This window comes from Mastigoproctus giganteus, chromosome 13, assembly GCF_048544385.1.
Source record: "Mastigoproctus giganteus isolate SK-2022 chromosome 13, ASM4854438v1, whole genome shotgun sequence".
Classification (NCBI taxonomy): Eukaryota; Metazoa; Arthropoda; class Arachnida; order Uropygi; family Thelyphonidae; genus Mastigoproctus; species Mastigoproctus giganteus.
In genome coordinates, this window is record NC_143587.1 from 131,893,247 (window position 1) to 131,918,496 (window position 25,250).

At 35.3% G+C, this 25,250-nt stretch overlaps 1 protein-coding gene across 1 annotated transcript in view; it reads left to right on the forward strand.

The window, feature by feature from the left end:
* Positions 1 to 25,250, forward strand: part of LOC150076444 (receptor-type guanylate cyclase Gyc76C-like) — a 303,616-nt gene that overhangs the window by 261,535 nt on the left and 16,831 nt on the right. The window contains exons 12-16 of the mRNA XM_090387981.1: positions 6,748 to 6,852; positions 8,347 to 8,418; positions 14,188 to 14,353; positions 16,464 to 16,613; positions 21,670 to 21,850. Of these exons, the coding sequence (XP_090244107.1) occupies positions 6,748 to 6,852; positions 8,347 to 8,418; positions 14,188 to 14,353; positions 16,464 to 16,613; positions 21,670 to 21,850 (674 nt within the window). The remainder of the gene's footprint in view (positions 1 to 6,747; positions 6,853 to 8,346; positions 8,419 to 14,187; positions 14,354 to 16,463; positions 16,614 to 21,669; positions 21,851 to 25,250) is intronic.

The window sequence follows — 25,250 nt, forward strand, 5'->3', positions numbered from 1 at the left end:
CAAGTCATCTGCACATGTGTAATATATCCACAAATTGCGTATGTATTCTGGTCGATTTTCCAGTTTTTCTCCACGAGGAACCCGAGTTCCCGGGGGAAGAAATCTTGTTATCCACGCTTGAGACCTACTAACAAAGTCGCAGAGTGATGGGATTTGTGTGAGGAGGACGGTGATTTTAACCACTATGTGCTTCCCACGCCGGCCCAATGTTGGCTTGCTAAAGTTGATAAACTTCATTGTTTGCAATAGTTTTATATGCCATACTTATGGCTTATACCCCTTGTATTTTTGCCATATTATTTAATTAGAGATATTGAAGACGCGAAGAAATATTTTTTAATAATAGTTAGACCCCCATCAATCTATGCAGTTTACAGAATCTTAATACATCATTCAATCTTATAATTTTTCAATGATTGTCATATTCCATTTCTTTAATTATTCCAGCGCACACATTGGTCACCACCTTCAAACTTTGTCACCTTCCCCGAGTTTATCGGGATAAAATCTGGTTCTGCGTTCTTACCTGATGAAGTGCGTGAAAAGGCCGAGGTCCACTGGTCGTGGATCAATTCGATATACTGTTGGCATAATTCTCAAGATACAGTTAGCTTTTAAGCAAATTACCTTGTAGTGAAGTCCCAACGACAACTTCACTGGCAAGAAAGCGATGATCGTGGATGGCACTGAAACGATGATGGCCTAGGTTAACCAGTTATTCGAAAAAATTGTGCCCAACTTGTTTTATGAAAGCAAACAAAGATTGTTTGTTTCTTAAATCTGGAATATTTAGTTTTATGTGTATTTGTATTTAGGAGTTCCTCAAAAATTAAAATAGGTGAATAAAGGACACTAAAGGAGATGGTTTCAACTAATAGCATATTCTTTTCTGACAGAAGCTGCCCACGCTAGTCGATATTAAAAGGTAAAAATCGGATAGCTTTGGCTTTATATTTGCTGGAAATACCTAAAGGCAAGCTAAAGAAAAACAAACATGGTTATTATTCATGAAATTAACTACCCATGTGTACACAAAGAATGCCAATCTCTTGTGTACAAGTAATTAGCCTGTGTGAAGAGGAGGCGAATGCGTTTTCTTTTTATTCCTAATTACTTGGTTAGTGTAGTCGAGATGGAGTGTTTAGTATATTATATATTTTCCTCTTTGGGGCTCTGTATTTCTTTCAGTTGACAAATTTTCTTCAGACTACCTGGCTTAGGATAGGTGTGTAATTACTCAGTCTTTGTAAACAGATTTCCTCTTTGCTTCTTTTCTGTATGATGCATATCCTCCTATTGGTATTATAATATTTCAGTGTGATTATTCTAGTTGCAACTTTCTGCATATTTAAACAGTCCTGCATTGTTTAATAAGATTTTCGCTTGAGGTTATGTTTTACCAAAAATACATTAAAATATTTAAATTTTATTAATAGAAAACATGGGATTTAAGATTAACCAGAGAAATAGATTTTAAATATCTGTGAGAAAATAAAATTAAATCAAACTGAGTAGCTGCGAGAAGTGACTTAAATCAAATTTCAGTTTGATTTAAGCAATATAATCTCCAAACTGCACCTTGGATGTTTGCTCCAGTTGCTCAATAAGTGGAAATGCATGAGTTTTACTTCATTTCGTTATTCATATCAAGGATTAATTGATTTAGAAGCATATGGAAAGGCGATAAAAACTTATTTTCTCACAAAGCTTATCGTGTTAATGACACTAGCTATTTCATGAACACCCAAAAGACTACTTCCCCTTTATTCACCAATCCCAAGGTGCGAAAAGCAATCTCTTTGCTCAGAAATAGGAAAGCCCGGGCGAGCACACTCGATGTGATGCTCTGAAAAATGAACACAGAAGTACGCTTTTTTTTACAAGGTGTGACGCAAAACCAAAATTTTAATAAGTTGAGTTCTTCTACTTACCAAATGCAATGAGTTTTTTTTTTTACGATTTTGACTATTATCGGAGAAGAAATTTTCTTCAAATTTCCATGATTAAGTTTCCAAGATTACAATAATTGGTTGGGTGTCTTTTGAATTCAGCCACTCTATGTTTTAATCTTCCTTTAGTATCTAAGACAAGACTCTCTATTCTGAGAATAAGGATTTTAACGGCCATTTTATTTTTGACAATTACATTGGGATTTATTAATAGAATTTAAAAAAAAAAACTTGCAATCAAACAACGATTTCTGAAGTTTGTTTGTTGCTATGGCCTTGAGATATTCGCCAGTTATTCTGAGATCATGCAGTTGATGTTATCTTGTACTAGTAAGGAAGAAAACAACATTAAGGCTTAATACATTTGCTGAATACTGATGATGCAAATAAGATATCCCCCGATGAGTTGTTTACGTTCTCAGTCTTGAGAAATATCACGGATATATTAAATTCCTGTTTGCTGAGGTTATATTGGATGGATTTATCTTTATTTACTCGTTTTAAGGACGATTGCTTGTAAAGGTACGGTTGAAATCATTGCTATGTGCAAAAACTTACATTTTGTGATGATATGAGTGAAGTAATTTGACAGAGGCAATAATAAAGAAAATAATTAATCTACAGAGTACTCGTAATTAAATTTCCATACTCTGTGTGCGGAGTTGACTTAAGCAGCAAACGGAGTACATTTAAACATGGAAACTACATATGTAAAATTGTCTAAAAGATTGTAATGAGTTAAAATTTGTTCCAAAATTATCCATAAGGTGAAAAAAGATGTTATAATGGTACACAAACGCCTTCATTATGTATATTATTGAGGAGATTTATAGCGTTAAAATGCTGAGCTCCGCATCTATAAAACGGTATCAAAATGGTAGCCTGCTTCTCTGGATGAAAAACTGCGCCTTGCTTGAAATTGTTCTAAGATAATGGTAGACGCTCATTACATTTTCTGAAGAAATAGAGGAAAAATAGGATTGCGTAATGGTCCTATGTCATTAAAAGCTTAGGAAGGCATAAAACCATTTATGGTCTTTAAATTTGGGTGTTAGGCATGAGGGAAAGAAAGAAAGAAAATCATTTATCCGGATAGAAACGTAACTGCTATTCTGAGCCCTTCGATATGATGAAATCATAACAGATGCAGATTTCTTTTTTTAAACAAAATACAAATTAAATATTTGTGACTAAAATTTTCAGATATTTATTGAGCTCGATTGATTAATTTAAATTATCCTAATTGAAATCTGAAGGATTATCCTTTATTAATACACGTGATGGATCTCTAGTCATTAATAATTAAACCAGATAGTATATGTGGCGCAGTAGACGATGAAGATGTCATCGCTATTCAATCCTTGACACAATGTACCTACAGAATTCTAATATCGCTGTTTATGGAGGATAATTCAAATTTCCTGTAATCCGAAGTTTGCCTGGAAACGTTAAAAGCTAATTATGAGTCTAGTACTAATAATAAACTGATGTGATGGCAACTTCGAAGTATAAAGGGTTAGTCGTATCCCATTCAACTTGGCTTTGCAGAAGCCTTTTGTAGCAAATGCCTCGTAGGAAAATCAGATTTGTCGCAAATGTTTCTGATATAATTTATTATTGAGTTAATGTTAAATTCGCAAACTAATAAGTAAATGAAATTTGAGGCCCTCTTAGATATGATCAGATTGGTGTTAGGAACATATACTTTAGCATAAAATGCCACATTAAAATTCTGTAACGAAGAGCAGCGATATATTCAAATATAAAATAGATTCAACAACAGTAGAACAAGTTTTAGAATAATAGAAGATTTGAAATTTAATAAACAGTTAGCAGGTATGCACAAAAATACAGCTGGGCTTGTTTTTTGCCTACTTCTTTTGTTTAAGGGCCAGCCCTTATAAATGCGAATCTACTTGTACAGTGCTTATATCCTTCTGAAGACACTCCCAGACAAGCTCGCCCCAACCATCGTCTGGGGCCTACTTGAAGGGACTTTCCCTGGACAGAGATATATCGAGGTCGCCTTTAATTAAAGGCTGACAGGTGCTTGTCCGCCAGAGGAAATCTCTAGAAATACACTCCTTATTACAGTTCAGTGTAAGCAAGATGTTTCAAATTGTATAATAAAGGGAACTGCCCTTTATACTGTATATATAATTTACAAAAATCGGATTATATGCACCAAAATGCTAATTTATGCACTACAATTAATTTAACCACATTTTATTTAATTAAACATGTTACAGTAATAAAATCGTTTATTTAAAATTTTAACTTTTTTAAAAGTTTTCCCTATCGAACTCGCACCTGGAATAACTTTTGTTTCCTATAGATACTAATATATTTCTCAAAGTGTTCCGTTGTAAATTTGTGGCGCTCATCGTCCAAGATCATTTTATACTGAGAGAAATGACCTTTCTTCTTCTACGGAAGTGACTTGATTGGGTTTAGAAATGTGAGCTTTGAAGCCTATACTTAAAATGGAAGTTCATTTCCTTTCCCATTTATAAATTCATCTGCTTTCACTTAAAACTGAAGTCCTCAGTTCTTTTTAAAAAGATTATTGTATTTTTCTTTTTATTTCTTCACCTGTGTATCCAGGCACGTTTGAAATTTGCAGTTCAACTTTTCCATTTCTCCAATTTCGCCGCTCAAATAAAGTTTCCAGTTACCTGGTTATACAACTAGGTAACCATTGGAAATGGGTCTGGATGAACAATAAATGTTTTACAGCAAAGGATTCAGAAAGCATGGTCTTAGCACTACCAATAACCGCTGAATGCGTACTATCCAAAGAATCAACAATTTCTTTTAGAGAATCAAAACTTTTAGCATAAAACGATGCCGCTTGTAAACACGTTCCCAACCTTGAGAAGACATGATCAGGTAGGAGAGGAAGAGTAGATGGCATATTTCTGTAAGTTGTTATTCTTGAAGGATCTTTTGACAAAACCTTTTTTTAATACTAGAAATAAGTTTGCTAATTTCACCAAAATTCTCCTGAATTGCCTCTTGCCAACCTATGTAAGCCATGGATTAATCAAGTAACATAAAATAGATTTGGATAGAAAACTTGTAACGCAGAAGCATCTTTAAATATATACGAAGCAGTGTCACTAACAAAAATACGGGTTCTTTCGCTATGGATCAAATGTGGCCATAACTGCAACGAATCATTACAAAATCTTGCTATTTTAGAGTAATCCACATTTTTCGAGGGATTTCAAAAAAAAGTAAATACGGACGCGATGGTTCTGCGTCATAAATAGAGTTAAGGTAATTCTTTATCAAGTTGATTCGTCAGGAATATCTTTTTCAAAAATTTCTTGAAAACTCGATGGTTTAACTGATTGAAAGGAATATTGTTGCTTACCATGTCGAGAAGCAAATCCCTTGAAACATCACTTTTCCCTTCTTTTGAAATACATGGCTTGGCTAAAAGCGATTCCACAGGAAATTTTTTCCTTGCTTTTCTTTTGTTTGGCCATAATATGCGATTTTAGTTTTTATTTTGTTTATTATTGTATTTTGTAAATGGTCAAACCATGATTAACATCATCATCATCACATTGAACATGCAGCCTTCAACGTGCCACCAAGGCAATAAGTCCATAGGCACTAAAAGTATCTCTAATAATTAAATTGGAATTTTGCATTGATTTATATGTATTCAACGTAACTTGACCTTCTGTTTTACATATTTAACATATTCAGTGAAAAATATTCGCTCCTCCAGGCAAACCCTCAGGTATTTGACACGTGTAGAATATCTGAGTGAGACACACCCCTGCACCTGACAAGCGGTGGCCTAGCCAAGCAAAGTTTCCCTTTCAACAACATAATTACTGTTTTATTCTTAGATATTTGTAATTTATGGTTTACACTCCAAGTCAGAAGTTTCTCCAGCACACAACTGGCCCTCTCTTCCAATTGCTTCAGGGAATCCCCAGAAACTATCAAAACTATATCATCAGCGTAGGCGATGGACAAAACATCGCTCATGTCATGCTCTAAAAACTCATCTAATACAATATTCCACATGAAAGGTCGAGGATCGAATCATGGGGACAACCGCGTTCCATATTCCTTTCAGAGTGAGCATAACTGTCCGAACAGGTGGTTCAGTTAACTCATCCACCGTTCGAGAGTTGCGTCAACAAAACTGTCATGGACGGACTAATGTACTAGACAATGATGCCAACTGCTAATATAATGCCTCAATCGGGTTTCACGTGATGTGGACTGGATCCACTCAGCAGCGTAAGGAAATCTTTTTTACAGAAATCCTGAACATAACGGATAATTCCGTATACCTTATACTTCATAAGAGGCTAATATGCCTTTTCATATAGTTAGACCTGCACTGGCTTGACGATAGCAATGTTTGAAATGTTGCATAGAAGTAAGGGCATCCATTTAACCCCCCCTATTTCCCCTTTGATATGAGTTGAGGTAGAATTAAGGGACTGCTAATTTCATTCACATCATAACGGTTATATGCATTATGAGGGATAAGTGGTTCAGATTTTATGCACACTTGCAAGGTGCATAAAAAATAGGTACGGAATTGTCTGGAAAGTCATAATACAGTTAAAGTTAAGGGTGGCCGCCTTTCACTTTCTGAAATCTGTATCTAAGTTATGATTCTTTCAATGGCCTTTGTCATTATGTCCTATTTCTTTTGGTCATACAGTGTGTGGAGGAGTTCGCATAAAGAAATACACGAATAATATCTTTATATTCGAATAATTTAAGAATTTTTTTCCTTTACTCAATTGTTTATTTTTTTTTTCAGATGAGAGAAATGCACCATGATAACATCAATCAGTTCATTGGCGCCTGTGTGGAACTAAACTGCATCCTAATCGTTACCGAATATTGTTCTAAAGGAAGTTTGCAGGTACGCATGGCTTTTATTAATGAATTCAAAACATTAGAAATTATTGCAGTACTCCAATTCGAATTATTGTAACTCCAAAGTGCCGTTATTAACGAGTAAAAAATAATATAACTAAAAAATAATATAACTGAAGACAAGATGGCTTTTCCTTTCCTCTGCTGTTTCAAAGATAAATCGAAAAATTCCTTTCTCATCGAATAGGGTTTAAGACTGCGTGTCTCAGCTGATTCTGTCAGATGGGTGGACCTAGTTTCCCTGTTATCTCTGTTTTTTGTAGTTTCGGTGGATATTCTTAAATCTCCCCATCCCATGGGAGCTGTCCATCTCTCTTTCTCCCTTCCCTCAACTATGAAGAATGCTTTCTCTCTCTCTCTCTCTCTCTCTCTCTCTCTCCACATTACTGAATCCCCCTTCTACTATTTTATATTAATATTTAATTAATATATTAATTACAATTTCATTCATAGCTCCATTATTGCTATCCTTATAACTTTCTCGATCAAATGTTCTGTAAAGGAATTGTCCTAAAATTGCAAATTATTTCGTTTATCAAAATTGCCTCTCAAGAATGGACTAAATAGCATTCCACTGCCACAATAAATTAGCTCTTTTCAATCTTCTTAAATAAACAAATGCATTTAGTTGTCCAAATCTGACAGCAGGTTGTAAGGAACGTACATCGTCTGAAGTTAATTAGAGTTAAGGCGGTAGAAAGGTCAAATTCATAAAAGTTCTCTGCGACATTAATTAAAGCTCGATTAATTAAAATTTTACTATTAGACGGTTTTGGGTTTCATCATAATTAGAAAACTAACAAACTAAATAAACTCAAGCTAAACAGACCTTCTTAACACAGGCTAAATTAACCCGATTTAAAAGTATCAGGGGCAAGTTTAATACAACCGAAAACTTCAAAAATATAACTTTAATTGTAATTTATAAGAAAAATGGGAATAGAATCGAGACCACGAAATGGGATGCCTGAAAGTGTCTCAATTACAATCGCATCTATTGTGGTAAAATGCTGTTCATTCCGATATGGAGAATAACGAACTAGAAACGAATATTGTTTAATAGACTTATTTGGATTTAGCAGGAAAATTGTGCTATGTTTAGAAGTTATTTTCAAAGTCTGTAATATGATATGTCATACTCTACCTGTACATTCGTTAAGCAAGCTAAAATTCCTCTGCAGCTCCAACTGTATAACACGCAGTAAGGTGAAATATATAGTCGATATATTCTACTTCTCTCACTGATTTTGATCAAAAACTGCTTTGCGTTTTATTAAATGTAAAGGAAGAAATATTTCAGAAATGTGTTATTTATAAATAAAGAGCAAAACATCCGCGAACGAAGGTCAGTCAAAAGTGGAGCTTATTAAATATTAAAAAAGGAATTTAATTGGTACAGAGATTTCTAAGAAATATAAGAATTTATTTATCTAATTCAGAATTAAATTCCGGCATAAAGTTAATTTTTATTTTATTTTAGGATATACTAGAAAATGATGACTTAAAATTGGACAGCATGTTTGTTGCCTCCCTCGTATTTGATCTTATCAAAGTAAGTATAATTAATTTCGATTGATTTTATCAATATTGTCTTAAATTACCATTTTTATATGCAAATGCAGTATACAACACGGTTCGACAGTCAGGGCAAGTAAACTAATACTGGTAGTTACCTGCAGTTTCTTTAACGACCTTCTGTTTTTTTTTACTTTCTTGAATTACTGTGGTTGCACATGATGCATGTTTCACCACAGAAAGTAACCAGTTTGGTTTCCATTCCTATGATGATCGTCCATAAGAAATGTCTTATGCACGTCTCTTCGATGTAAAGTGAATATCATATAGAAGTTACCACCTATTAAATTGGTATTAGTAATGGCAAATGTTGCAAGAAAGCAAATTTAAAAATCAGAAAAAAATAGACGGAAGTTTGTTCCAATAATCAACCATCCACTGGCTGAAGGCGAACTTTCGCACATTTGTTCTGCAACCATCCTTCGTAAATTTGAATTTGTCATCCTCATGTGTGTGTGTGGTCTTAGGAAGAGGCACCTCCTTATCCCAGCATTGAGTTTACTCAATCAATTCAAAGTCTTAAACATCTCAATCAGATTACTACGCAGGTGCATAGTCTCTAGACGCTGCAATTTGCAGAACCGAAGCCTTTCTTGGTAAGACCACCCTTTCGTTCCCTTCTCTGCACCCGTTCTAGCAGATCTACATTCTTCCTAAAATGTGAGGACACCAGTCCTATAAGAAGTATTCAAGATGTGACCTAACCATTGCTGTGCACAATGGGATAATCACCTGCTTATCCCTATTAGATAAAATTTCTGTATATCATTGACAAAATCCCATGGGCTGTACTAACAGCTTGTCTGCACTACTCAGAGAACTTCATATCTGACTGCACAATTACCCCCAGGTCTTTTTCGTTTTCCACTACCCTGGATGTAGTGCCACAAGTGTTAATCTGGGATTACTGCTACTTACATGCAGTACCTTGCATTTGTCGATACCAAATTTCAGTTTCCACTACTCAGCCTATCTGCCTAAGTTTTATAGATCTAGTTGCAGTAGCTTACCTTGAGTACTGGCATTAACGGACCTTGTATAAACCGCAGACTTAGATATTAAGTCTTATATGCTTTCACCAGTATCAAAATACAGAAGAGAACAATGGGTCCAGCATGGAGAACCGTGGGGGACTCCAATAATAACATTTTTTCCACGGAGAGCTGTGTCCGTTTACAACCACTCTGTCTTCTCTCACTCAACGGTCCCTTTATCCATAGCAATAATCTGCCCTTAATACCATAATGCTCCAATTTGTATTAAATAAGGTTAGGTTATACAAAATGAGTTTAAAAAAGAGACTAAGAAGCTTTTCACGTGTAGTTTGATTTGAGGTAACTGTCAGTAATGGCAATTTCACACATTTCTCAGTAAAAACCAGAAGAAATCAATAAGAGGCAAACATCATACAGTGAGATTATCAGGTTATCGAACGATCATATAAAGATTATGGAAAAGCTCACCTAGGATTGGAAAAGTTTAGTTAATCCTTGCCGAAATATTTTTATAACCCATGCATGTTCGTGAGTAAGATTAATTTCAGTAATTACTACAGTTACGCTTCTTGCATATGATTCACTCACAGGCTGAAATTATTAGAGTTAAATATTACTACAGAAACACGAGTAGCAACCACGAAAATCTTCATAGAACTCGTTTTGTTTAATTTAAAATACAGTTTAGAGTGTAAGACGGTAAGCTACATAGCATGTGTAATATTAATACATATTACTATGTAATATTAACTGTAGTCTGAACTATGTAATATTAACTGTAGTCTGAACTATGTAATATTAACTGTAGTCTGAACTATGTAATATTAACTGTAGTCTGAACTATGTAATATTAACTGTAGTCTGAACTATGTAATATTAACTGTAGTCTGAACTATGTAATATTAACTGTAGTCTGAACTATGTAATATTACAGAAATTATAAACTGACTAAGAGTGAATTTCAGTGGTTCCTTTTCGTCTCTGTAATGAACTGCCATAATATGATAAATAACACCAATCGCAAAACGAAGTGTATTAAAGATATTAAACGTGTGGCGCGATCAGCTGTTATGAACGTCAGCTTGTAAATCCCTCATAATGAAATTACGCATACCAGATCTCCAAAACGTACCTCGAAGGGACTTATCTGAAAGTTATTCCACCATGTGTCCACTCCACTGTAATTGCATTCAGTTGGTGGTTCTCCTCTTCCTTTTACAATATGGCAAATTTCTTAAAAGTACGAGGGTTTTTCAATTAATATACGTTTGACACGAAAATGTTTCTCAACAGTGTGGGGAGAAGACGAAGCGCGTGCACTTAACAAAAATACGCCCATATGATAGCTTATATCAAGGTTTGTCAAGGTACTATGGCAGGTACTATGTTAAGGTCTGTCAAGGTACTAAGGCAGATCGCAGCTTTCCTGCAGGAAAAATTTGATAACTGTTTTCTTCAACTATCGTAGTCTTTCGCTGTTAGAGTTCAAAGAACCTGAGGCCTGTTCGAAACCGCCTACCGAAACTTTGAACTGCCTATGCCTCACAGTGACATTGCTGGTAGCTTAGTGGTGCCCTCCCACACCGGGTGGAAAAGACCTATCGTCGTATCCCACCAACCATACGAGAACTTTTATGGTCTTTTTTTCACAATATGGCTATATTAGTCGATTTTGGAGAGGGTTATGTTTTATTCCCAAAAACATCGAGTTTTTCGTCCAAAATACAGGCAAACCAACTGAAAACATACCCAATTACAGACAACATATACTGACACCTTCGTAATCTTAGTTGCTTTAGCGCCTAACACTCGTTACATTCACGCCTCAGCATCAAACGCGAGCGACAGAGAAAGAGAACTAGCAGTAAGAATCGTCTTGTGTCATTATAATGAACGGTTACAAGTTGCCAGTCAGATTACCTTGGAACAAACAACGGAGATGGTCAAGTGGTTTCACTTTCCAAGATTCTTACGACTCTTTAACTGCCTTGGCATACCCAAGAGACCTGACAAGGAATCAATTGTTTTGTGGTTTTTTGCTATACATTCTATGCAACATTTTTTTTTTTTTTTTTTTTTTTTTTTTGCCCAATCGTGAAATAATAAACAACCCTTCTGTAAAACGCCAGAGTACTTGAATTTGTTAGAAAGGGATTTATAAGCAATTTTTAGCTGGCTGATTTTCTTGTATTTTAGGTGTTCCTTTTCATTTTATGTCAGTTTATATTGAATACTTTTATTTTATTTTACTTCGCTTTATTGGTATGATATAATATTATTTTTAACTTTTTAAATCACCATGTCACTTAAATTTAAGGTTACGGAGTTCATTTTAGGAATTTGTAATTCTTAATTATTAAGGTCTGTGCTGAATTCTATGGCTGCTGTATTTTTAACCAGTAATGATTTTTCTTCAATTTCTTAAATCATTTTAAATGGACAATCCTAGAAAAAAAATGAGCAACCGTAATGTCCCCCCCATCTTTCGGGAAACAAAATCTGTACTGATGTGCAGCATGTATGTCTGTCATGTTTGCTGCACAGCAGTGCAGATTCTCCCTGCATAAAGAACCTTCTCAACTAAAACTCCGTTTATCTGTGGTAAAATCTGCATGCAAGCTATGAGGTCGGCAGGATTATTGGTAGAATTACACTTCGGTGATAAAAGGCGAATGTTATTCTCAAAGCACTACTTGGAAATCCCATGAAATAAAGAAACAGAGCTAGACTAGAGTCAGGACCATCACAATACAAAGAATGGATAATCCCTTTATTTTACCAGAAAAAGTCATTTTCATCTGCTGCAAGCCATAAATGTGACGGATGCAGAACTGCCATGGCCTCCAGAAGTGGCTGGAAATAGATTAGTCTTCCCTTGTATATAATGTTGCACAGCTGCGCCCCGGAGAATCGGAAAGGCTACAGTGGGTGGCATTAAAGCCAGATGGAAATAAATGCATTTTACGTTCTTTCATAGAGCTTATGGATCACTTCTCTCTGATAAATGAAGAAAAGTAGGAATGAGATAACCAGTGGAGTTTAACCCGAGTTTGGTGTGGCTTGAATGTGTCAATATAGTTTGTGATCAGTTTCTTCCTTGAAATGACTTAGCAGTTTCAGTAGCGTGTTGTTACCAGCATTCACGTTATTCGACTCTGAAAAACCAGAACATTTCTCTTTGATACAACAGTGAGACAATTCTGCTAGATACAGTTAACTGTTTCCCACTTAAAATACTTCTCGCAATGTCTCTGCGCCCAAGTTATTTTTAGCATTATCTTGTTTGCAGCTTCCAGATTAAATCGCTCTTTTGATTTCAGCGCTGTTCTCTTGCTGGCTCTTTCGCGATTTTCTGCGAACGTGAGCATGCCTTTTTGCCCTAGAGATGTACATCGTTAGCGGCCCTTGTTAAACTTAGATTAGTTTCCTGTTTATCTTACGTTGGATCTTAAAGTGTCAGTGCACTACTGTGTACCTGGCGCGAATGACGTAGGCTTCTTAAGAAACTGTTACTCGCTTTATTGTAAGTCATGATGAATGCAAAAATAATCCCGAAAGGTGAGAGAGAAGATTTAGCTAGGAGAGGCAAAGGATTCACCTTTCAGTTTTATTTTCTGATATACACTATAAGGTATATTTTGGGTAGTTATTTTGAAAAGCCCTAATCCACCTATTAAATAAAGGCATTTCACTTTTTGTTATTATTTTGGTTGTCTTTTTCCAGCGGTTAACCTACGGAAGTTCCGTTTTCTCACGTTTTTATCTTCTAATCAAATCCAATTGAGAGAGAGACATTTTGTCATTAAATATGATACAGGGAATTTAATTGATGTCCAATTCATAAAATTATAAACTTGCTTTCAGAACTCCCCGTATTGACTTAATAAAAATAATACAAAATGCTTACAAACGATGGGGGTTTGTTGTTCTTCAAAGTAGTCCTCCCTTTTAATTTCGGTTGTTCTAGAGGAGTCTAAGGAAGCTGAACTTCATAAAGAAACCAAATTTCGAAAACATTTACATTAAGCTCTGGCCCAGTTGTTTGAATGATAATTGAGCAGAGAGGAGAGCACCGCTGAAGCAGCTCTAGTAAATGCGAATTATGATAATGTATATCTTGCTTTACTGCCTAAACTGTTTGATGACACCGCTGCATGTGGAGGGGTATTATCAATTGAGGATGACCAAATTCTCCCCTCAATTTAGTACAGCTAAGATGGAAACTCATGAAAAAACGTTTCATATTGATCAGTATTTTTGTATACGTAGGGTATGACTGACTGACGATATATTAGTTTCTTTGTTATATGGAAATAAAAGGAGGATAATTGGCAGTCACAGTGGAAACTGATATTTTATGTTGCATGATGAGAAAGGGTCTTACCAGGATGAGCCTGGATTCCTGCATTGCCATCAGCTTAATGAAACGGACTGGGTCGTGGTGCCCCTCTTTAGTATCATGGCAAAAATCAGTTAAAACTTGCATGAAGGTCAATGAATGAGTTTAGCGTGTTTCTCTATTAATGAATTCATAAGTTTTTGCATATAATAAAGTGAAGAATCCCTCTTGAAACCCTTCCATATACTTGTGGTATACAGGGTCTCTAATAGGCAAATTGACATTTTATTTTCCTTCAATCTGCAATATAGAATGCCAGTATTTTTAAATTATAAAAGTATTAGATTATTATGAAGTGTTAAAGCATCCCTTAAAACGAAATACTCAATTTTGTACTTATGTTTATTTCTAGGGAATGATATTTCTTCATGAGAGCGATTTAAAAGTTCATGGAAACCTGAAATCATCCAATTGCGTCGTTACCAGTCGATGGGTTCTTCAAGTAACTGATTTCGGTCTGCATGAGTTACGAACACAAGCAGAAGTGGATCCTACCGCAGAGTATGAGTATTACCGAAGTACGAAATGTAGCTATGGCCACGTAATTAACTGACTAATGTTTAACGATGTTATGAATGCACGAGATCAGCATTATTTATTATTTTCTTTTATTCGTACACTCTAATAATTTGCTGTTGCTTAACACAACTAAAATACTAAGTTTGTCGTTGCCTTTTTAATGGATCGCATGACCTGTTTTATTTGTATATTTCTGTTCGCATTCTAAAATTTTATCTTAAATTTTAGAATGCCAACGGTTATTCTGATACCAGTATTATCCGAGAAATCCGATTCTACTACCCCATTGAGATGCTGTATTCCTACTAACCGTCTTGCGATGCAGTCCATACAGGATCTACTTTAGTGACTTCAGTTTTATTCAGAATCCTTCCTAAAGCTGCAATCTGAAACACCCGGAGAGCGTTTATCAGAAAGCCTTTTTTTTTCGTTTTTGCGAATAAGAAAAACAAATCCAGCAGGCATACTTCGTTTTCTCGTTTCGGAGAGGATTTTCTCCTTATTTTCATCCTTCGATGAGAAAGAGAGAACAAATGGAAAAACGGGACAGACAAAAACCAAAAAAGACTTATCAGGGCTACAATGGAAAAAGAACTGGTCCCAATCGAACTCGTATAAGTGACCGGTGCAGTGAGTTTCAATTCTCGTTGGTTTCAAATTTGTATTTTTATGAGTAATATTTTTAAAATAATTCCTAGATATTTCTGTAGTTTTTTTCTTGTACATATTGCTAGTTATATCTTAAAATTTCGTAATTTTACCCAATTACATTTATTCCCATTGAATCCTTAGAGTGATAGAATAGAAATTTACCATTCCATCTGTTCATTTTGATCTCACTACGAACAAAGTTGGCCTTTAGTTTTACGGAAAGTTAAACTTTCCTGTCAACATCGATTTTGATTTTAATAGAGCTCAAAATTGTAATTTTAAGACTTTTTGATTTAAATATTGTAATTTTGAGACCGTTTTTTGTTTATATTGCAGTTTTAAGAGTTTTTCGTTTAAATATTATAATTTTGAGACCGTCTTTTGGTTCATATTGCAATTTTGAGACTGCTTTTGGTTATTGGGTTATTCGTTCGTTTTTGCTTTGTGTTAATTAGTCTAGCTTCTCTTCGTTCTGTACGTTCTAGCCAATTTAGTCCTGTTTCCATCCATTTTCTTATCTTCTGTTTCTTGCAATGTTTCTGATTTTTGAGTTCCTTAACTTCATAGATACAGCAACTGAGTTTAATTAGCTAAAATCAAAAATGGTATATATATTACGAAGAATACGTTGTGTCAAGCATCATTCTTTGTAGGATTAAAATAACAATTAGAGCAGAGTATTTGTGCTAATATTTACGTTATTAAGAAAATTACTAAAATCACTAAAATTATAATAACTGTGTTTTGAGACAGAGAAGATCCAATTTTCGTCGATATTTTACAAAAAAGTCAAACTGTAAATAAGGACAAACACAGCCAAACACTTCATAAGATCAATAAGGCTAAAAAAATAAGAATTTGATCGGACACCAGATCACATTACACCATGATAATGCCAGGCCACATATTGTCCACACGACTCAGATGAAAATTGATTCAGAGTTTCTTTCACCATGCTTGGTACCGCCTGATTTTTTTTTCTTCATATTTGGACATATCAAGGCAATCTTCATGGAAAACACTTTTTGAATGATGAGTAGCTGAATATAACTATTCATCATTCAAAACAACACAGGTATAAGCAAATACATGCGTTCTCATCTTTTGAATAATACTCAAACATTGTTAATGTGATAAGGAAGTATAGTCCGAAAATGACTTGTGAGTATATATTTTCTGTTTTATTATAGGCATTTGCTAAAATGCTGTTATCCATTCTGCCTGATTAAATTGTCGTATTAATTGCCTTTCTCAGCAGCTAAAATATAGACGCTTCCTTTCTCACACCTGTAACAGAGGTGATCGAGCGTTGTTTATTTAAAACGTCCAAAATGCCCCAGTGAATCCATTTATGCACAGAGCACCGCCAAGCCATTAATCTTCTGTCTCATTACATGTATTCTGAAAACAAGTTGTTTCAGAGTGGAAAGCACTAAATCGCTTTATTTTCTCTTGCAGATCTTTTGTGGAAAGCTCCGGAGCTGTTACGAGACACTGGTGAAAAGCCTAAAGAAACACAAAAAGGAGATGTTTATGCTTTTTCTATCATCCTGCACGAGATTATTGGTCGACGGGGACCTTTTGGAACAACTCATCTTCAGCCGAAAGGTAACAGTTTCTTCTTCTTCTACACTGTCTTGTTATTTAAGGTAATGAGTTTTTTTCCCTAAACGATTCGATCTGAAATCATACTGCTATTGTTTAACCAAAACTAATCAAAAAGAAACTTAAATGAATTAATAATTTATCTTTAAACATTATTTTTGCTTTCAAATGATAATCACAAATTATTCGAACAGTTCTGAACGCGGCTTACCTCTCGATCAGTTAATGTTTAAAAATGCTGCATGTTTAAAAACACTAATTTTTAAACATGCAGTTATTGTCTGATTGTATCTTATTTCTTATTGAATTAGAAGTTCAATTGAGCATTATTTATTTAATTAACCATCGATATTTTACTCCTAAACAGTTGTCATTTATGCAAAATACTATTCAATTCATAAATCGGTTGAGAGACCAAATAAACTGTTCCTCATAAGGATCTTTGTGGTCGATTACTTTCTCCTTGCGTATTCCACTAATAAAAATTACAGTATCATTCCTGTTTTATCACTTTGCGATGATGCTCTCTTTAAATTTCCTTGAATTGAATTTAAGGTCTAGTCTATTGAAAAATAGTGTTCCAAATTGCGCCGTTTGAATGGTGCTGCATTGGATGATATTTGACAACTGCTTGGGTCTCTTCAGAACTTAATGAAATCACATTACTCATAAAATCATTTCTAATCACAAGAAATGTTCTCAACGCTGCTGCAAGGAGGGTGGAAAACACCTTTTGAAAGGCACAACTCATCTTTGAAATGCTGACAGGTTAACCATTATATTACGGTCTCCTAGCAAGTTATTTTCAACTACCCATGTGTATTGTGTCGGTAAATTGCGAGCGTCCTCTGGTTATCTGCCTGCTTTGCCTGCCTAGCTATATACGCCTGAGACCGACTAACTCAGCCACGGAATGAAAAAAAAAAATCCTATAAAAGTTCCTCGCGTCATCGACAGGATTTGAATCCGGCCCTTTTCCACATGCTGGTAAGTTAGAATGAGGTGCCTATTTCTAATGATAGCTCAAATCAGCATCAAGATATTTCTGGAGTTGTACAAGTGGGTTTCGATAATGTGCGCCGCTTATGCTATATTCTTGTATGCCTCTTAAATGTCGACAAAAATTGTACTAAGCTGGGCTTACTATGGAGTGTATGCCAGTCCATAAAGAGTTTCTCTAAAGCGAGTTGTAAATAGATCGTTTCGGGATAATGGTAAGTAGATGCAGTGGTTTTATGAATGAAGTAATGTTGAAAATAAAGGAAAGAAAAGCTTTTCAAAAATTGAGAAGACAGCTCACCACTGTGCTTGGAATGAAACATTGACTTCTATTATCGTTAGTTTCAAAATTCTGTTTCGTATTTTCCAATTTTTCTTGTAAGATTAATACACTATGCCAATGTTCAAATGTTAAGCCGCAAATAAATGTTTATTACTAATAGTAATAGCATTTGCCATATAGTGCAAAGAAGCTACAGGCTTTTTCTGTACTGGCAAAACAAAAAAAATCCACCAAGTAGATAAGAAAATGCAAATTATATGGTTCCCTCCTCATATAAATAACCATGCAGCTGACCTTTGATTTTTTCAAACTGTTAGTCTCAACTACATGTGAGGGCAACATGGTGCCCTCACTCGCTGGCTAAACGAAAACGTAATACAATCTAATCGAAATAGTCTTAAACCTCAGCTCCTGTAATTTGAATTTATGGTCCCTAGTTCTGGAATTCTTTATAATAGTGAAATTTCTACCTTCGTCAATTTTACAAATCCCTCTCAGTGCCCCTTATAAACTTCATTCAGACCACCTCTGAGGTGCCTGGTTGCCAAGATCTGTACCCTACATAATCGGAGTCTTTCCTCGTACGGTCGTCCTTTTGCTGATCTCACCATTCGAGTTGCTCGTCTTTGGATCCTTTCGAGAAACTCAATGTCTTTTATCAGATGAGTTCTCCATACTTGAACACATTTTTCCACATATGGCCTTACAATTGCATTATACAGTGGGATTAATACCTCCCTATCTCTACTGGATAGCGTTCGATAAACCATCAATAGGACACCAATGGGCTTTCTGGCTGCCTGTTTACGCTCTTCAGAAAACTTCATATCAGCCCTTATCGTAATCTATAAATCCCTTTCTTCCTATACTGTTTTTAATTCAGCTCCATCCGGTATATGATTTATTTTGGAGTTTCTTTTCCCAGACGTAAGACCTTGCATTTTTTTTCTGCATTACAACTTAGCTGCCACTTTTCTGACCATTCCTGAACCCTGTTCAAGTCATCCTGAAAGCGCGCTGCTTGACACTGATCAGTAACGACTCTGCCAATCTTTACGCCGTCTGCAAAATTTTGACATCACGCCTGCTATCCCTTCGTCCACGTCATTTTTGAAAAGGAGATACAACGGTTGTCAAAGAACTGATCCTTGAGGGATCTTACTTCTGACGTTATGCCACTCTGAAAAAATCCACTAATCACAAACTTCTGACCTGCAGCCACCTAGCAATCCATCTTTGAATTTTACCAGTAATCCCAACCTGATCAAGCTTATACAGTAACTTCTCATGACGGACCGAGTCAAATGCTTTACTAAATAAACAGCGTCGAAATTGTTCCCAACATCCAGCTCATGAGTAACAATGTTAAAATATTATACTAAGTTAGTTAAATATGATTTTTCCTTAACAAAGGCATACTGTGTCCTTCAGATTGCCACATCTATTTAAATGTCCAATTGCACTCTTAATAATTTCGTCTAAATTTTTTCCTACCACTAAAGTCAAACTAATCTGTAGTTACAAACTTCAGTCTGTTGTAGGCTTCAGTACATTTCATCTCTATGTAACTATCTCGTGTTATCTTTTTCTGTTCTATTTGACCGGCCAGCTCTGCAGTTATCCATTTCCGAATCCTCCTCCTGCAGTATTTTCTTAATGGTATGTATGCGTTCATGGCTTCTCTGACTTTTGCTTTAAAAATATTCCATAATTCAAATGTATTCGCTCACCCTCGGAAATCTACCCAATTCGTAAATTCCATATAGCGCCTTAAACTCTTAAAGTAACTCCATAAAGTTATTTTAAAGAAATAAAACTCATAGAACATATATAAAATATGAACAAAACGGATGGAATGCATTCATAAAAGCTTTTTCCTCTCAGTAATGAAGAATTTATCTATTTATTCCGTGGTACTTCTTCAAATTCAGGAATATTTTTGTGAATAAGTTTATTTAAACTGCTCTCCCCCTTTGTTATTACAAGACGTACCCCGAGTGACATCCCAACAGCTAAAATAACCATCAGTATTAAATTACCAAGCAGATAAAAATTAAGATTTCTCGATAAAAATTAAGATTTCTACACTAATAAAGGTGGTTATTCTAGATGGCAAAAGTCATTTCTCATACATCTAAAAAGGAGACGGTCGTTTTAAGTAAATTGAGTCATGAACACTCTTCCTGAAAATATTATTAATTGAGTAATTAACATTTAACGAATATTTTTATTTTAAAATATTAAAGAAGGTGAGATAATTATCTTGAAAAGGAGAGAAAAAAGGATAAATGCAGACCAAATTTACATATAAGTGAAGACATGACTAAAGGTCGATCGTAATCTGGTAAGCAAATAAAGAAACACTACTATTAAACAGAAAATGTGTCACAATCAACTGTAAAACATGCTGCAGAAGTTGTAATGAAAGCAGCAACTGAAAGAATGTTTCGAACCAGACCCTGTATTCATGATGATTTAAAATAAGTTGAATCTTTGTCCACGGAAACCTTAAGTTTTGTATACTTTTCACTCCAACGCAAAGAACCCGTGAACTCCTTTTAAAAGGGACTTAATAACACCTGACCCGGGGCGATATCAGATGAAGTCCCGTTCTCTTTACACATAAATCAAAGTTCGACCTGCAAGAGTCGTTTTTTTTTCCTCACTGAATCCTTGCATGAAGATATGAAAAGAGATCAGTATGCAATGGCGACTGTCTAATAATGCGACAGGTGTTTCCATCAAAGAGTGATCAGACCTCCACCCCTCTTGAAGAAGTAAATTAACAGTTTATAAATACTCTTGAAGTTTTATGTTCAAGGATAAACTGCAGATACAATTAATCTGGACTTAATTTTATGGAAGCCGCAACGCTCAGTACAAGCCATTAAAATATTTTTTTTTGCCCTTTTATAGAATAGCTTTGACGATTCGCTTAACTCGATCTTTATCCAATACCAATTCACGAATACTTCTGAAGGCTTTACAATAGCCTTTGGAATATAAATTTGAATTGCAATGCGTGCATTTTTAAAAATCAAATTTGTATATAAAACGTTCGAAGAAAAATAATGAAAATATATAATAAACAAATTGTGGAGGGGAGAATCACACGCCTGGCTGATTGTAGCACGTGGCAGTCATCAAACAGAGGCTTGGGAAGGGATTAGCTACTTTAGCGAGAGCAGGATTGGTGCTGATCTGAAGGATTCATATCCAGGAAATGCATACATCCCAACGTTCTTTTATCCAACAATGACCTGCCTTTTTTGACCTGGTTCTCCGAGCTCCAGAAATCTAAGTTGTTCTTGTTAAGGAGAAGTAGGTTTTTCTACTGCACCAAAAAAAATTGGTCCGTACTTGTCAGCTGACAGATCAGAAGCTCAATCTTTCTGCTGACCTGCTTCCTGAAACTGAACTCCCCCGTAGTAGCATAGTCTGGTCAGCTAGACTGTGGATGTATGTATTTCTGAGCAATACTTTGATAGCCAAAGAGAAGGAAATAAATGAATAAAATTCTAATTCTCTGATCAGTTTGAGTACCGAATTCATCGTTAATTTGTGCGCATGTTCTTAGCATATGTTCAGTATACTTCATTCAAAGGAGATGTATTTAAATAGAAGGAATTAATACTCCATTTGCTTTTGTTGAAGGAAATTTTGTCCCTGATGAATATGAACCTTATTTGTATTTTCCACTAAATGTTTAGCAATTCTTAGAATATGAAAGTTGTGATTAAATTTCATTGTCATTCATTTGGTGCTCTAATTTTATAGAAATCATCGCTAGAGTAAAAGAGATTCCAAATGATGGCGTCCCATTCCGTCCTTCACTACAGGGCTTAGAGTGCCAAGAGTATATCCTGCATGCAATGAGGGACGCTTGGAGTGAAAGACCAGAGTTGCGTCCTGATTTTCGTCATGTGAGAGAACGTCTACATAAGATGCGTCACGGAATGTAAGTTAAATAAGTTGAAGAGAAGATTAAATAGAAGGAATTAAATCTTGATTATAACGAAATACTGTGCATATTGAACTTCACTTAATAAACATGAGAAAACATAATTTATACCCGTCTTATTTCACGTTTAATCGGTCTCAGAATTAATGCACTGCTTATCGAGGCCAATTTAATTTCATCCCTTCAGTACGGCTTTAAACCGGGCAGTGACTGCGAAGATATACTCTTTCAAATAAAAAAAAAACAAAAACTCGTAGATGGTGGAGAATGGATAATCTACATTTAAATACACTCTAATTTTATTTATAGACTACGAAAGCACACCTTATAAGACAACAAAGGGCACTTCCTCAGGTGGAGAATTGCCCTTCATTGTCTTAGAGTAGCAAATTACCTTCGGTTATTAGTCCTTCTCATAAAGGACTACTTTCTTAATCGCTCTGTCTTGATACAAACTAAACACCAATCTGTATCCAGACATATTGCTCAAGGCTGCCCCCAGAGGGCTATTCTTGGGTCCCTTGGTGTTTGTTTCTCTTCAATGATGACGTGACAAATATACATACGATGATTCATCCACTCTTGTCCACGGCAATTCCAAAAGTGATTTAGAAACGTCTGAAAGCCATATTCTTTCCAGACTATCTGATTGAGCCACTCAAAATAACCTCATAATCTAAGTGACAAAAACAAACAAATATGATCTCTAAGGGAAGAATAACTATGCTAGGCCTCCAGTGACAATATAAAGGAAAATCCCTTCCTTTAGTTTTCACATGAAACACCTTGGTGGTCTCACAGATGACCGTCTGGCCTTCTCTTTACACTTGCAGTATCTCTCTAAAAAGATTAAGAACTTTACGGCAATGCTCTTCAGGATTTCTAGGAGTGACCGAGGACAAAAAACAATACGCTCTATATCTTGTATCGTACTGTCTTTATCCAAATATATTATATCCCTCTTGCATTTGGTTTCAAAGTGCCATCCTTCTGATTATAAAATCCTAACTGTGGAAACTATACAAAGGTCTTTTCTCGGCTTTGCTTTACGTGCATACCATACAGTCTCTACACCAGCGCTACAAGTTATCGCAGGCACTTTACCCCTGACCTTCATGTTATTTATAAAGGTATCTGCTATTATATTAGGAAAAGGATACCTATTGCCTTCCTAAATACTGCGGTCAATCCAACAGTTGACTCAAAGAAAGAAAAAGAGAAATGCTGGAATCTTCTCACCAAACTTTGGCAATCCATCTAGTCTTTATCTACCAAAGGTATTGTTACTTAATCGTTACTAAATATTTACCAGTTCAATATTATACAGAAATGGTTCTTTCTCGGTTCCTGCTCATAATTCTTAATAATAGGATAAGGTTGAATCCTTGCTTATGCGGCAGCAATAATGACTGGATGTATTCTTGCCCGATCCACGAAGACCTTCGGCAAGAAATCGCAACCAAGTCTTAACATTTCAATCCTGGAAATGAACATGATTTAATTGCAAATAAGGAAACTTTTGAAATCTTCCAAAAATTTGTCGAAGAAATCTTAGTCGGAGCTGCCATTCCCTACTATTAGACTGCCTGCCTGCCTGCCTTATAACTTAATTGTAATCTCTTACGATACAGTTCCCCATCTCAAACAGAATTTATTAGATTAATATTCATAGTTTTATCCTACTTAGTCCAGAACCTATCATCTTTGACCATATATATTTTCGCTTCTTTTGGTTTTAGCATCAAACCTAATGAGTCTTCTGTTTTGCTATGTGTCTCCCAATTTCGGCCTGGCCAAGTCTACCTGAAATTTTATTCACAATAACGCCTCAAGGTTTTGCCTCCTGATTTATCTCCAACAACGGGACTTCTGATTAAAACTCTTGGACTAGGCTACATGACGATTGTTAGATAAATCTACCTGATGCCGTATCTATTTATTTTGGCTCGATCGCCGTCTACGATACATACATACACAAGTTATGGCGAATTGTGTTCTAAATTTCCCCTTTGGCTACCACCGTTGTAGATTGTTATTTGACTGAGCTTTTTGGTATCAAAAAGCTTGAACCTGACCTGTATGCCCGCCTTGTTGATCCTGAGTAGACTGGAATGTGTGGAGCTTAAAGATTCCTCTTCCATATATGAGAAGGACAAAGTTGGAAGACCATATTTCCATTAAACTTCTGATATTACTTTAATGGAAATATGGCGCACTGCTTACTGGTAAGGCATTTTATAGAGTGAGGATATACAGCACTAACCAGCATCAAGTTCAGTATCAGGCCCAAAAAGAATAAAAAAGAGCACGAGATGGGTTAGTCCCTTAAATATATATTTTTAAAAGTTTTTCGTTTTTAAATAGTTATGTCTTAATTAAAAAAAAAGAGTTAGTTTCCTGATTACTTTAGAGCATGGAGAATCAGATTATTCAAGTTTAATGTTCGTCAAATGTGTGGACAGTTTCTCATCTATTGTATAGTAATAACCAAGAAGAAACCGATGTTTGCGCTAAATATAAAAGTAATTTTGGCATCGTTTTCTAAACAGAAATTGAGAAAAAGATGCCATACACTTTTTAATACATTAGTTTATCGTTACTACTATATGTGAGGTGCGAAAGTACCGAACACATTTATCTGTAAAGATAATAGGGCTGTAGTTATTGTTTTAGATTTAATGGACTGTTTCATATAATTATTGGATTTTTGAGGTTGCTAAACCCATTTTACATGTTTTATAAAGTTAAATACATTAAACGTAGTTATTGGCTCTGTAAAATAAATTAATAGGAGCTGTTGAGTGGATTCTCACAAGCCACGTTTCGTATAGAACCACAAACATCTTGTTCCTTTCATTTACTTTATGGATACGATCAAAGCCGACCGCCCACACGGACAGCAGCTGTGGCACCAATCACTCAAGACACTCATTAATCGTTCTCTATAGAAGCGAATGAGCCGAGCTACTGATCTAAATGATCTTTATGTAATCCTAACGTCTGCAGCGTACTTATTTGTGGAAAAGAAATGTATGAGGAAGGAGGAAACAGCGATCATGAGATTGGAGAATATCCTCCATTGCCTAGCCAACGTTATTTCAAATGAAATTTCCAACCCTAAAGCGGGTTATACAGTTCATTGGACAAAAATTATTCATCGACTCACGTAAATTTCTGTATTGTTTCAAATCAAATATCTCTCTAAATATTTACTTAGATAAATGAGAATGTATGTTGATACGTTTTGCTTTTGTTTCTTACTAAGTTGACTGGTTATTCCCGGGTGTGAGGAATTTTGACAGTTTCATAAATGGAGCTTCAGCAGCTGAACACGTTCCTCACTCGTTTTCTAAATGAAAAACCATTCACAAATTTTATTTGTCCTGATAAGAGTCCC